Source organism: Euleptes europaea, chromosome 14 (assembly GCF_029931775.1).
Source record: "Euleptes europaea isolate rEulEur1 chromosome 14, rEulEur1.hap1, whole genome shotgun sequence".
Taxonomy (NCBI): domain Eukaryota; kingdom Metazoa; phylum Chordata; class Lepidosauria; order Squamata; family Sphaerodactylidae; genus Euleptes; species Euleptes europaea.
Window position 1 is genome coordinate 57,941,035 of NC_079325.1, and position 15,515 is coordinate 57,956,549.

General features: G+C 45.7%; 1 protein-coding gene across 1 annotated transcript in view; it reads right to left on the minus strand.

Annotated features, from left to right (window-relative positions):
* The window catches only part of ADAMTSL2 (ADAMTS like 2), a 148,982-nt gene that overhangs the window by 96,917 nt on the left and 36,550 nt on the right, over positions 1 to 15,515 (minus strand). Inside the window, exons 12-13 of the mRNA XM_056860191.1 lie at positions 12,857 to 13,199; positions 9,834 to 10,215 (exon numbers count right to left, since the gene is read on the minus strand). Of these exons, the coding sequence (XP_056716169.1) occupies positions 9,834 to 10,215; positions 12,857 to 13,199 (725 nt within the window). The remainder of the gene's footprint in view (positions 1 to 9,833; positions 10,216 to 12,856; positions 13,200 to 15,515) is intronic.

A 15,515-nucleotide genomic window follows, 5' to 3' on the forward strand; every position in this document is an offset into this window, starting at 1 on the left:
TCACTGTCTAGTCAATAACTCATGGATTACAGCACACATCCTGGAAAGGAAAAAAAAGACAAAGAAAGAATGCCAGACTTCCAGGGTTTATAAGCAGAGGTGGTTGGAGGGTTACCCCCCCCCCCACACACACACTGTGGCCCTGATCCAAACAGGATCCCCGGTGAGGGATGGGGGGGTAGGGTTGTCAGCTGGAAAGGACAGGGACCTCAGTGGGGTACAATGCCAGAGTTGATCCACAAAGCATCCATTTTCTCCAGGGGAGCTGATCTCTGTAGTCTGGAGATGAGCTGTAATTCCGGGAGATCCCCCAGATCCCACCTGGAGGCCAGCATCCCTGGATCCAAATCTGCTGCTACTTCCCTTTTAAAGGGGTTCATGGACCTCCTAGCTCAAAGTTTTTGGGGAAATTTGTGCAATCTGGAATTCCAAGTTTGATGGAGGAATTATTGGATCTGGAGTGTGCAATCTCAGGAGTCTGTTCTCACCTTGAGACCTGTAGATCTGTAGGATGCACTTCTAACAGGAAAAGCCTATCTCTGTAGGAGAGCACATGCTTTGCTTCAAGCTGGCCCCATGCTCAGTCCTGCTATCCAAGGAATCTTGGGTAGCAGGGCTCTGCCTGGGAGAGCTGTTGTCAATTGGGACTAGACTATCCTGGGCTAGATAGACTAGTGGTCAGACAGCTTCTCATAAGCAAGCAGATGCCCTCAACAGTGTTGTGTGTTGTTCTAAAAGAAGGAGCTGCATTTATGGGTAATGATGTCACCAACCACGGTGTCTGAGGTAGGCTAGACATGGTGTCATCTTGTGGTGGACAGATCTCGGAGCCCAGCAGACAGTCATTAAACTCGTCTTCTTTCCTTTGTGTTGCACTGATTACTCCAAGCCTGTTGACTAATTGCCTGTTCCAGCACCATTTTATTATATACATTTATTTAGAGACTCAGGATCCTGCCAGAAAAAATATATTATCAGTGATATTTCTTGCTTTTGCACTGGGGTTGCCAACTTTTAAAATGGCTCTGATCCTCTCCCTGACAACAGCCTGATATGAAGGAATTTAGCCTTTCTCATCACTTGATGTCCAAGAAAAGTTTCACCTGCTTTATTTCTGTATCAGCTGCAGTTAGAAAGCACAGGGGTAACTGATGTGAGAAGTGCTTTAACTTCTTTACTAGACTTGCCTACACAACAATCCTGTAAAGTAGCCCACCAATAGCCCCATAACATAAATGAAGATGTGGGGCAAAAATACAGCAGGTAGATGATGCTGTTGTCACCTGTTTAATGGGCCCTGCTCCTGTGCATTTAATGATTAATGCACAGAAAAAATAAGTAGGTGAAGCTTTTCTATCAGCTTCATCTCCATCCTAGGAAAAGCTTTAGCGGTGGGCAATTCATGGCTAAAGCTTTTCCTAGATTGGAGCCTGGGCTCAGGCTTAAAGGCACAGGAACAGCCCCAGAAAAACTAGTTGGCAGCCTTCTCTCCAAGTGAAGCCTCACATTTAGCGCTAATAGAAAGCTCTGTGCACCTGCCCCTCCCCCCACGCCTCTTCTTCCCTCACACACGCCTTGCCACTCTTCACTTGCTCAGTGGCTGGCAGTGCCACCACTGTCTGTTCTACGCTGCTCTTTTGTCCTCTGACGTCTCGCCTTATGCTGCACCCTAACAACCTTGTCTGCTATGAATTATACCCTCTTATCTCCACCATCCACTCACCGTCACCCAGGCTGGTGGATTTACCCAGTGCGCAATGCACCAGGGGTACACAAGAGGTACACAGTGCGCCTTGTCTTTCCTGGCACACAAAGACGCTTGTTTGCAATGCACTGTCTATATTTGGAAATTTAAGTAACCGAGCCTGCAATGAAGCTCTCTGGCTGGGAGGCAAGACAGTCTTGGAGTACCCACCATCTCAAGGCCACATCTTTTGGAACTGTTTCTGGGAGGGGGGGGGAATGTGTATCTGACTGCCCAGATATCAGATCAGAATGAACTCCAGAACCTTAGGTTCCACACACACACACCCAAATCTCTGAGAGATCTGTAGCTGTTGGCTCAGACCACTAACTTGCTCGGGTCAACTGCTGCCTCAGCTAACCACAAACTCATAGGCAACCACAGGCAAACCACCTTTCCCTCTGGCTTAACAGAGATGAAAGGGTTTTTCTCAAAAAGTTGCCAGTGGTGTGAAAAAGCCATCTCTGGCAAGCATTCTTGGGCAAACAGGTTTTGCAGGTTTGTCAAGTGTTCCAAAACCTCCAAAATCTATCTGACCAAAGAGGAGAATGGGATAAAAGAAAGAAGAGTATTTATGTAACAGTAAACTATTAGGGGCACACACTTTTGTTTCACATTTAAAGATATATTACTCTTCTTGACTTCTGTTATTAAACATGCCTGTTTTCTTCATTACATTAGTTTCCACTGGGGAAAACATTTCCAACTATAAGTGTCTGCTTTGTATCCCTCACCCAAGGGATGCTCCCAATCAAATTCCAGGAACAAAAGAAAAGAAGGATCCCTATTTTGTAGGAAATCTAAATTTGTACAAGGTGGACAAGGATAAATATTGGCAATTGAAGGAAGGAGGCCGGGTGAGGCCACCCCAGCTCAGCGGCAGCGCATCAGTTTGTTCAGTCCCTGGCATGTCTAGTTAAAAGAATCAGTGATGTGAATGACCTCAGCCTGAGACCCTTCTGTCAGCCACAGTAGAAACTTCTGTTCTGGTCTGACTTATATGTATGTGCTGTGGGGGCTTAAATAGGGTATAATAAATGGATTCTCATGTGTGAGTCCACCCATTTGCACCTGATGTGTGTGGGTGTGTGTGTTATTTTTAAACCAAAATGGAGCACACCGGGGGGGGGGAGCCACCCTTAAGCCCTGCCTGTTCTCACGCTATCCCTTGCTGCATTCTTGTGCTGTAAGCTTTTTTCTCCCTAGTCTGCCAAAATTAGGCTGCCTTGGAGAAAACGTTGCACAGCAAGGTAAAGTGCCACAACATCCTTTATGAATGCTTGGATGTTTGTCTTTTTCCCCATGTTGGGGCTGACAGCATGGGGGGCATTTGATATAAGGGAAATGGTGTAGAGCAAAAAGTTTTTCCCCCACCATTGCCCCCATAGCTGTTTTAAGGAATCCTGAAGATACTGCAACCTTGACCTAGGTGCCCCAGGTTAGCCCCATCTTGTCAGACCTCGGAAGCTAAGCTGTGTCAACCCTGGTTAGTATTTGGATGGGAGACCACCAAGGAAGTCTAGGGTTGCTATCCAGAGGTGAGCAATGGCAAACCCCCTCTCTTCATGTCTTGCCTTGAAAACCCCATAAGGGGTCGCCATAAATCAGCTGTGATGTGACGGCACTTTCCACCCTCCACCAGAGATACAGCAAGAGTTCTGATCCGTGTTCGTCACTGATCTCTCGCGTCTCATCTGGTTTGGCCATTGCCCACCTAGTTCTCCCTGGCTGCAGTGAATGCGGTGAATTCAGATGGCACAACAGATGCTGCCAAAAATTCAAGTGAGACGGCTGCCTCCATTTCCTCTCTCTGTTTGCAGTCCTCCTTGCCGGTACGCCTGTGTATTCAAGCAAAACATTTTCCTCTGTCTGGCTAGTGGCAGTACTGCCAATTGCCAGAAAGGAAGGGCTGAGGTATGTGCCTCCAGCACCAGCACTGCCTGCCAGTATGCCAGCATGTGTATGCATAATATTTTCTTCTATGCCTAACAGTCACAGCAAACAGGAGTCACTAACCTTACGTAGAATCAAATCAAAACTCCAACCCCCCACAAGCCGGTAATGGGTGTAAACAACACTTGGGGAAGACAGACCAATTAGCACTATCTTCTTTGGTGATGAGATCTATGTACAACTCTGTTGCCTGGAAAGCATCCCTGTCAGATACATACCTGCTGCCCCCACCCCCACACTTCTTGAACTCTAAGCCAGATAACCAGATGCCAGAACAACAGCCAGATCAGAACACTTGCAAGCATTGCTGCATTTTTTTCCAATTTACATTAATAATTAAATATTAAATATGAGGATTTTTTGTTTAGATTTCGAAAAATGAATATCCAAATGCAGGTCCCCAGAAACAAAGGTCTCTCTTTCATTTCTCCACTCTCAGTCTGAGGGCCCAGCTACATGTAGCCTATCAGTATATGTGCAGCCCCCCAAAAAGGGCAAACAGCATCTCTAAGGACCATTTCAAGTCAGGAAAATGATATGGGGAGGAAAGTTGAAACCCCTTCTTCCCATCATGTAGGGTTGCCAATCTCCAGGTGGTAGCTGGAGGTCTCCCAGAATTACAACTGATCTCCAGACTACAGAGATCACCTCCTTTGGATAAAATGGTTGCTTAGGAGGGTAGACTGTGTGGCATTACACCCTGCTGAGATCCCTCCCCTTCCCAAACCCTGCCCACCCCAGGCTCCACCCCCAAATCTCCAGGGAATTCCCAACCTGGATTTGGCAACTCTACTCCCATGCCATAGTCTCGATCCGAATTGGGGCCCTGCACCTTGGGAAACAAGTTCCGTCACTCCAGATGTGGACCATCTGAGTCAAAGTTGGGAAGCACAAACACGGCACCTTAAAAACTATTGTGTGAAGTTTGGCCCGCCACCTCTAATCTACAATATGCGAGTAAGAAAGCTGAAGACATTCTTTAAAAATAATTTCAGAGAGGCATTATCTTCCACAGGTGTACACAGAGATTTCTGTTGCTTCTAGGAAAATTGGTTTTTTAAATGATACAAAAAGTTGCAAATACGACTAGCAGAAACAAATTAAGATGAGCATTCATATCCCATGCATTGATCCCATTTTCAAACTACTTGCCATCTCTAAGAAGAAACCACTTTTTGAAACATTTGACCCTCTCCCTTCCAGCTCTCAGGACAGCTTACAATAAAAAAGAACTTAAAAACAATAAAAATAATAACAATATTTAACAGAATACAAACACAACATCAGTATAATAACTAAAAGCCTTGTAAAACTAGATAGTTTTGCTTGCACCAAAAAAAAAAGTGAATCAATGAAACAATATCTCGTCCTCCTCTGAGGGGGCCACAGCTGAGAAGACCCATACAGACTTGGCAAATATTGACAAATATTGACTACTGAGAGAATCTAAGCTGACATGTGTGGCTCATATAGGGTTGGTCATCCCCAGTTGCAAATGGTTTTATAGAAAAGAACCAGTACCTTGACTGAATCCAGAAACAAAGTGGCAACCAGTGTAAATACTGGCCTACCTAACAGGTCTGTTGTTAAAATAACTGAGATATGACAGCTGCCTCAGTAATGTCAACCCTATATCCACCTCAGGCAGGCAACGTTTTGCAGCTCCTGGGAAACAGATGATGGGAACAGCATTTGGCAGTTGCTTAGCAACTATAGGTTATCCTCAGAACTGTGCGTAGTTGCCTTTGCACTCAAGAATTCAACATCCTTTCCAAGTATCTCAAGGCAGAACCTGCATATTACTACAGAACTTGCATATTACTGGGGAGGCCATCAAAAATAGCATCTCTGTGTCATATTCTTTCCTGACCTTCTGTATAGGGTTGCCAACCTCCAGGTACTAGCTGAAGATCTCCTGCTATTATAATTGATCTCCAGCTGATAGAGATCAGTTCCCCTGGAGAAAATGGCTGCTTTGGCAATTGGACTCTATGGCACTGAAGTCCCTCCCCTCCCCAAAACCTGCCCTCCTCAGGCTCCGCCCCCAAAATCTCCAGGTATTTCCCAGTCCGGAGCTGGCAGCCCTACTCCTGTAATGCCCAGTAGCACTTAACTGTGTGGCCTGAGGTCACAACATAGAGAATATCCCCTCCCCTGCTCTGCTGGTAGCAATGTGATAATGTCAGGCCACATGGTAATTGCTACTATATGTTACAAGGGACCAAGGAAGAGCATGGCTCAGAGTCACTGTTTTCAGCAGGAGCTCTGTTTCTTTGAAACCACATAATCTGACTGAAATTTCATTTAAAAACAAAAGGCACTTTAACTACTTTTTAATGCTGCAAAGATTTATTTATTATAATATTTGTACTCTGACTTTCCTCTCTATTCAACTTACAGGTTATAATGAAAACATTACAGATTAAAGCCAAAGAAAATAAAAGCATAAAATACCCCCGCAAGATGCTTGCTGCTCCTACCCCACCAAAAGCCCTGGCAAACAAATGAGACTGACAGTGTCTCCTGAAGGGCCCACCCCTCCCCTACTCAGGAAGCCAATTCTATGTGGTGGGGACTACAATGGAAGAGGCCTGGGCATAATGCCAGGTGGGCCACCTTAAATGGAGAGAACAGCCAGCAGGCAGCAGCTTAAAGACCATAGTTGGCACATGGGAACATAGGGGAGGAGATGGTCCTTCAGGTATGTGGGCCCCCAGGCCTTGAAGGGCTTTAAAGGTCAGAAGCAGCACCTTGAAGTGAACTCAACCCATGTAGCTGTTTCAAAATGGGCAAGATATGTTCCCATCAGCTATAAACCCTGACAATAATCAGGCTGCTGCTTTCTGGCCCAGCTGCAGTTTCAGGGTTGCCTTCAAGGACAGTTCAAACACAGACTGCATTACAGTAATCCAGCCATGAAGTTACAAAAGCAATGATCAGTGTGGTTAGATGGGCTGAGTCTAAGAAAAGAGAGGGTTAACAAACCAGACGCAGCTGACAGAAGGAGCTCTTGGCTGGGTCCCTGAGCATCACAGGCTTTTAAACTGCTCTGCAAAAGCCAACTTGCTTGGCAAAATCCAACTCCACGCTATCAAGGACAATCCCTCTAAAACATCCGTTTTCTGGACCAACATTAACTCTATCTTAACAAAATATGGAGTTGGGCATCATCTTCATATTGATCACACTGAACCCCAAAGCTCTGGTTGATCTCATTCAGCGGCTCATACCTATATATTAAAAAGCATGGATGAGAGGACAGAACCTGGTGGCGCTCCACAGGACAAAGCACACTCCACTCATTCTGCTCCTCCAGTAGAAACTCATTGTGTCCAATCAGACAGGAATTACTGAAACCACCAAATGGCTGCTCCCTTTAGCACCAACTCCAAATGCCAACTGATGGATAAGAATGGAGACGTCAATAGCGTCAACAGCCACTGATAGATCTAACATTATCACCAGGGATGACTGTTCTTGCCCAAATTTAAACCAAGATCATCCACCAATGCAACTAAAGCCATCTGGGTTCCAAACCCAGTCCTCAAACCAGATTGAAACAGGTCAAGGGCAGATGTGTCATCCAGGAACCCCTGGAGATGCTCCACCACCACATGCTCTATCATCTTTCACAGAAAAAGGTAAATTGGAGACATTTTGCCACCAAAGAACCTTGCAAAAACATTATAGCTAGGCGGGGCCAAATTAACATCACTGATAGGGCTGGACTTAGGAGTCATAAACCCTTTTAAACAACTGAGCTGGATGAGATTCTGCTGACGCAGTTCAGGCACAGAAGAAAGTCTCTTTAGCCACCATCACTGCCACCTCACTGCCACCTGATTTCCATGGGATGCTCTCTCTGATTCACCCTAAGACTTCCACCAGTGTCACTCTAGCCATTTGCCATTCTGTTTCATATCCCCAAGCTCGCTGGTAAACCACAGAGCCGGGGGCCTATCAGGGCATGGAAGAGGACACCAAAGGGCAGCCCTGTTTATGGCCCCAGCCAGCCCCATCATTCCATGCAGCTATAAGGGATCTCCACAGAGTCACCAGAGAAGCTCTCAAAATCCCCCAGAGCAGCCTGGAAAACAACAAGATTTATTAAACTCTGAGGGTGGACCGTTCAAATCAGTCTTCTGAGGCAGCAAGCTCAACTGTGCCTTCAGAAGATCTGACCATGGCAAGGGCCAAACCTCCAGCCCCTTAATTAGATCATCAACAAGCCACTCAGTACAGAAATGCAGGTCCAACATATGTCCTTTTTCATGTTCTGGACTCACCACAAACTGGTTGTCATGGCAGCACCAAATCAGTGACCACCTCTGCCAGTTCAGCCAGGAACTCTGCTGGCACACTAGGTGGACAGTAAACCAGCAGGATCCCTCATCTGTCCTTGGTGCCCAACAAAAGGCACAGATAATCAAATCTAGCCTCTGTCTGCACTGAGTATCTAGTGTTGGAGAAAAACCCATGGAAAGATGCTACCCCGCTCCATCCTCAGTTTGAAGTTGTGTGCTGAAGAACAAGGAGCCCAAACGTAAGGAGAGGAAACTCAGGACTTCAAGATGGTACTGGATTTCCCCTTGCAGCACTGGGACCCAGTGAAAACTCTGGGAAAGCCAGTAGACAGGCATCCTTTGCTGTTTTAGCTGGACATTTGAGCAACAGTTTTCATCTTGATGGTGGACAGCCTCAATTCAAATCAGGAACATGGGGGGGGGGGCTTTAAACCATTTATCTCATACAATTTCGTCTAAAAATTACCACTACCATGCACAGTTTAGGGGAAAGGCCTATGCTTTTTCCCTCCCAGGGCTATTAATACTGGGGGGAGGGGGCATTCTGTATGAAGAAATGAAGGGACCACATTTCCATCTCTACCACAGCCCCAGTCTGAGTCTGGGCCCCACACGTCTACTATTTCCATTTTCAAAACACTGGAAAGGTCTAATCCTATTCCAATTTCTAATCTGGTTCCATCCCAATTCTCACTGAAATTCAACAATTGAAAAGTGGGGTTTAAATGACCTCCGGTGAGCATGGGGCTCCCTTTTCCCTGTACTATATGACTTTTATAAGCAGAACCAGGCAAATGAAAACAATATATGCAAAATCTACTTCACTCATAAAGATCTGAGGCTGCTGTATCCTCCTGAGTTGGATCCTTGGTCCTCCTAGCTCAATGTTGTCTGCTCTGACAAGTTCTGATATCCTGCCGCTAAAGAGGTCAGAGGCACTGGACTGTGGGCCTTCCGCATATACCTCATTTGCTTTGCCATTGAGCCACCACCCCTCTCCCTCTGAGCACGTGGCCACGCAGGGAACAGAATGTAAGATGTTTGCTCATAGCAGGCCAGACTGGTCCAGCTAGCCCAGGGCTGCCGGCTGTAACTGGTGGTGCCTCTCCAGGGTCTCAGGCACAGGATCAGCTGCCTGAGATTCTTGGAAGTGAAGATGCCAGTGGCTGTACTTCTACATGCAAAGCCTATGCTCTGCCACTAGAGCCACTGGCCTTCCCCAGTTTTCAGGTTACCAAATTCAACTTTTCTTCAAGCAGAGTTTTGATGATTTTTCTCTTAGTTTCATGTTCCATTGTTAGGTTTCCTATGAAGCACCTTCATCAGAAAAAGGGCACATATCCATTCACAATTCCAGAAATACTCAGCAGTGTCCCTTCCATTGGTTTCTTTTTTTGGGGGGGGGGGTTGTTGTTCTTTTTTGTTTGTTTGTTTCCTTAATCTAGTAGTATCTAGTAGGCAAGTCACGAGACTGTGCTCCAGCGCTCCCTTCCTGTGAAGTAATTTCCATTGAACAAAGTGAGATTTACTTCCAAGTAAATACACATCAGTTGGGACACTAAGACTAGCCTGGACAAAGCCTGCAAATTGCATCATGACTATTCCTGCTTTAAAAGGCCTTTGTCATATATATGTTTTTGCCACTCCAAAATACTTGAAATTTTCCTGTGAAATGCATACCTTGCCTGAACGTTTGGAATAACACATCCATCTTACCTTCAAGAGACCTTTTCTTGTAGTGAAGGGAATATGGATAACATTCTGTCCACCAACATTCCAATGCCAATGTAAGGTCACGGTTGAAAAGGGGTGGCCCGAGCCATGCCTCTTACCTGGCTTTGTGGGTTCTGTTCCCTTGAGGACTAGCAGCAGAAATGGTCACATTGGAAAACTGTGTCTCGGAAGACGTGTTAATGGTTTTGTCACTGCTCAGTTCCAGGACGGTGCCATTTACTGGGTGGGGCAACACCTCTTCATTGTCATCATAATCGACATAAAGGCTGTCCAGGTGAGATCCAACAGAGTTGACGGGGTCCCTGGGAGAAAAGATGCTGTTCACAGTCTTGTTCCGGGTCAGCTCTTCGGAGTCTGATGTCTTGTCCAGAAGCTTGTGAGTTATCGCATTTTCTGAAAGGAATTCTTTGGAAGCACGCTGAGCATCAAATTCCCTTCCACTCCTTTCTGCCATGTAATTGGACTTGGTTGTGTTTGAATCTGAGACAAAGAACAAAAAGAGAAAAGGAGAAAATAATTGAGGGAAATGACAAAATTTAGAATGCAGTTGTTACAAACTGGAATTTTAATGGAAGATTTCCCCTCAGAACCTGAATGTTTGTTGACATGTTTTGATTGTTTTGATTCTGACAGGCATCTGAAATCTCAAAAGCCACCAATTCTCAAATACAAAGTATGTCTGCTATGTCAAATACTGTCATATAGCAGATACTGAAAATGTCATTGAATGTCAAATGCAGTGCTCATATAGTCTACACATACTCAGCCAACATTCAAGGAATGTCCAACAGAATTTTAAGGAGACTTGTTCTGTCTCCGCAGGACAAATGGTTTCACAAGACTGCGGTATGGGGGGGCGGGGGGGAGAGAGAGAGAGAGAGAGACATAAGCCATCTCAGCTATAGTCTTTTCACTACTTCTGATCCTTCATGGTAGCTTTACACATAAGTGGCGGTAACAAGACAATTGCTGGGTCTAGTCATTACAGCTGAGCTTTGCAGTTATGTAAGCAAGACAAGTCTTTCAGGATCCTCATACTGCACCTTTGGGTTTTTCCTCCTCTGCAAGAAGAGTCTGCCATATTTCAGGCATAGTTGCCTACTCTTAAAATCAAATCTGTAGAACTGCCTGGGAGAGAATCCACATCTTGGTTGGGTCTAGGATGGAGCTGGCATAAACACTATCTATTTACTTAAGATTAACGATGAAAAAATGGCTTTATATTTCCCCACAGCTATATGCAACTAAAAATGGGGGAAGGCTTTTGTCTGTTGCTTTTCCTGGCAACTAGTCTGAAAGAGGAAGTGGGGAAAGAGCATTTTGTCTTCTTCAGGCCTTGGTTTCATACCTCAACTGTTCTCAAACCAGCACTGCTTTAGTGAAGAAGGGGAAATTCAGCTGCCTTCCATTTACTGAAAGCTAACTTCTAACAAAAAGTGCCTTGTTTGTACAAATCTGCCTCATTCACTAGTTGAGTACAGGATAGTCTGGGGTAGCCCTGACCCTTGAATTAAGTCAATATAACGTCAATATCTTATTATGTTGTAAGCAGTTGCCTGTTGACACACTGGAAGGCCTCACAATGCCTGGGACAGAGAGAGGCTGTAAGGCACAGGGAACTGGAGAGGGCGGCTTGAATTCAAATCCCTATTTTTTATATGGAGATTATAAAGATAATATGCAGAACCTGCCCCGATCTCTGTGAAGGGAAGGCAGAACTAAAATATAACCAAGAAGTTATCAAACTGGGGAGGGGAGGGACTTCAATGGGGTATAATGCCATTTAGTCCACTTTCCAAAGCGGCCATTTTCTCCAGGTTAGTTGATCTCTGTCATCTGGAGATCAGTTATAATAGCAGATCTCCAGCTACCACCTGGACATTGGCAACCCTAGCAATAGCAGGAGATCTCCAGCCCACATTCTACCTTGTCAAGTTACACTGGCAAAAACCATGGCACAGCATTTAAGGATCGCGAAAATGCCCCCCCTGTGAAGAATGCAAGAATCCAGGAAGTTGTTCTGGCTTAGGGGTCAGTGGATTGACAGCTAAGGAATTCTGGGAGTGGCCAATGAAAGGGTGGACATTCAGAGGGTCAGTTCAGCACCGGAGTAGAGTTCAATACCGACGGAGCTCTCAGCAGCCAGCAAGAGCTGTGGGCTGTTTGAGGAGGAGGAGGAGGAGGAGGATTTGTCCTCAGGAGTTAAAATCAAAGGAACACTCTTGAAGTTGTTTGGGTCAGCAACCGGTTCATAAGGATGTTAACTCTGAGTGCACAGAGTACGTCTCTTGGTGCTGAAACTGGGAGATGGCTCTGAGGGAAAGAGAGTTCTCAAAATCACGCAGAAGGAAGTGAACTAAGGTGTACTGAGGGATCCCCAAAGGGTTGAGGAGCATTATTCTCTAGAGTCCAGAGTGAACCCAATCCAGTTTAAGGATTAAACTGGTGAAGTGATTCGTGTCGTTCTTTACTCCAGAAAACTGAAGCAACCTTGTGTTTTAAGTAAACTCGAGTGAAATCTGAACAAATAACTGATAAACTAAAGCAAGCCTCTCAGTGAAAACAAGGAACCAGCCTTTTGAAGTGAATTTAGAGTTACCACCTGAATAAAACCAATCCTCTCTTGTGCATATATTTAAGCATGAAGTGTCTGCTTTTACTGGCTTATGACCAGCCTATTACTGTTCTGAAACCACGTTTGTCTGTTTAAATCCTCATGCTACATTGCTGGTATTAATAAAATCTGTTGTTTTGAACTTTGACCTCACCAAGTCTTTGTGTGCCATCAATTTCTAACAGACATATTTTCGTTGAAAGATCGTTCTCCCCCTCGATCTGTGACACCCCCATTGGCGCAACCACGCCTCCAGGGCCACAGGCGGCTCTGGAAGCCAACCAAACTGCAGGCCAATGGGGAGGAGGCGGGGGGCAAACATGTAGTGGCTTAAAACTGAGAAAAATGTTATGCCACAGAGATGCAACATCCCATCATCAAGATGAAAACTGTTGCTCAAAAGTCCTGCTAAAACAGCAAAGGATGCCTGTCGACTGGCTCTCCCAGGGTTTCCACTGGGCCCCCTGCTGCCAGTACCTGTTGAAGTCCTGCATTTTCTCTCCTTACCTTTGGGCTGGTTGTTCTTCAGTGCTGGAGTGCAGGCGTTGGCTTCTGTCCGTTCGTAAACTTCATTGGTCTCCTGGATTTTGCTCAAGTCTAGTTCTTCTGTTGCGTCTTGCCTTTCCAACACCTGATTTTCCAAATGGATCTTTTCTTTGGAGAGTGTCCCAAAGAAACTTGCATTATGCTGAATAAATCCCAAAGGCTCTTCTCCGTCAAACTCACGACTTTCTTCACTGTCCGATTCAGAGAAGGTATAGTAAACAGGCTGGATGTTTTTCAAATGTGGCTTGTTTAGAAGGGTATATTCATATGTTATTGAGGGGTTTTTACCATTTTGATTCCAGACCTGGAAGAGGGGGAAAATCCCATTCACAGTAATTGAAATACCATTGTATGGAACATTAAACTAGCTCATCCGTTTGTGGACAACAACAGTTGCAAAACCACGCTAGAGATGTTAAGGTTCAGGGGGGAAAAACAGGAAAAATTGGAAAAACATTCACTTTCCCCTGTGCTTTTTACTGATGCCTCTTTTTAGTACTGAGAAAGCTCCTATGAAATATTTTCTCTTTTAGATGAGTGAAATGCTTTTAAAGACAAGACAGGAATGCTATAGACATATACAGCTCTTAAATCCAAGATGCATTTCTGCACCTGGAAGGATACCTAATCTTCATGCAGGACTTTCATTGTTTCTCAACAGCTGCATGCCTTCTGGTGTCCTTTTAATCTGATGTGGTTGACCTTTTCACCTCTCCCTCAAACCAGTAACACATTTATCCAGCCTGGGTAATAGTGCTGCCAGACCCCTGCTAGTGGGGAATCCCCCACTTTGGCACCCTGCCCCCACCCCAGCACTGTTCATCCAGCCAACAGAGGAACTTATGGCAGTAAACTAAGGCCAAGGCTTCTGGCATCTGCAAGGCCCCAATGTCATTTCTGATGTGCACCAGAAGTGACATCATTGTGTCACCAATGACCATGAGAAGCTCTGGTATTTAGGCAAAACTCTATGGTAAAAACAGCCTCTACCATACCAGAGCGTCCCTGCAGTTGTTGGCGATGTAATGATGTCTCTTCTGGTGCATGCTGGAAATGACATTGCCATGTTGTATATGCCAGAGGCCTCAGCCTATGTTTACTGCCAGTAAGTTCCCCACCCCATTGCCAGAAATGACACTCATTGGATGACCTCAGGCCAATTCTCTCTCTCAGCCTCACCTAACTTACAGGGTTGTTGTGAAGACAAAATGGGGAAAGACCCATATCCTGGAGATCCTGGAGAAAGGGCAATAGATAGATACCATGTGCACATGCACAGAATGAGCAGTTGGGAGATGGTGGTTCAGCAAATCATAACGAAAGCAAGTTTGGGAATGTGCAGAAGGGAAGGTACAGATTTCCATACCTCCCACCCACATCTGGTGGCATTTTTCCTCTCACCCACCATTCTTTCCTTACCACCCACTGCCAATGAGATTTTTGCTATTTTATTTTTAATCAGCAGTGGACAGATTGTTATAGTACTAAAACACCATAGCAATATGCCAACTACCAACACTTTAAAAAGACCCAAAGTCTGCCAGTGATGAGTGGAAGTAGGGTTGCCAGGTCCCCCCTCTCCTCCGGTGGGAGGTTTTTGGGGCGGAGCTGAGGCTGAGATTGCTTGCACATGGCTGTGCCAACGCAATCGCATCACTTCCGGTTTACACCCAGAAGTGCCGCATCAAACTGGGAGTTTGAGTGGTAAAAGGCCCCTTGCAATTTTTTACACCCAGAAGTGCCACATTGCAATGGCCTTTTACCACTCAAACTCCCAGTTTGAGTGGTAAAAGGCCCCTTGAGTGGTAAAAAAAGTGGTTAAAAGAAGTTCCGCATTGCAATGGCCTTTTACCACTCAAACTCCCAGTTTGAGTGGTAAAAGGCCCATTGCGATGCGGCGCTTCCAGGTGTAAACCCAAAGTGATGTGGCGCGGCATGAAGGCGCGTGTGCATGCTTGCCCGCCAACCCTCAGCTGATCGGTGGGCAGCCAGGTGGATTGGCGGGGTTTTTCCCACCACCACTGGGAACTTAGCAACCTTAAATGGAAGCAATAGTGGGCAGGAAGGGAAAGTATGGAGTAAATCTCTGTGTGGAAGCAGTCTTGTCTCCACAAATGCCTTTGCACTTGCAGCGGCAATCCAAGCAGAACAGAAGCACCCCGTGTTTGGAAAAACAGCAGCTAATTACTTTGAATGGTGGCTGACTTTGTGAGAGAAAAGGAGGACTCCGGCTGAAACACAGGCCAGTGTAGGGTTGCCAGGGCTCTCTTCACCATTGTCAGGAGGTTTTTGGTGGAGCCTGAGGAGAGGGGGTTTGGGGGAGGGGAGGGACTTCAATGCCATAGAGTCCAATGGCCTATCAGCTGGAGATCAGTTGTAATAGCAGGAGAACGCCAGCTAGTACCTGGAGGTTGGCAACCCTGCAGATTGGCCCTCTGACTTGATGGGAAAGATTCTGGTGGGCCGCTGCCCAGCAAGAGAGACTGCCGGGTTTCAACTGGATACCAAACAAAAGAATAGGATCCATAATTAAGAAACCAGAGGTGTGCACTAGCGTGTAGAACGGCAAAAGCCAGAAATCAAAAGACTCTTTCATACATCATTCCAAGCACTCCATGAA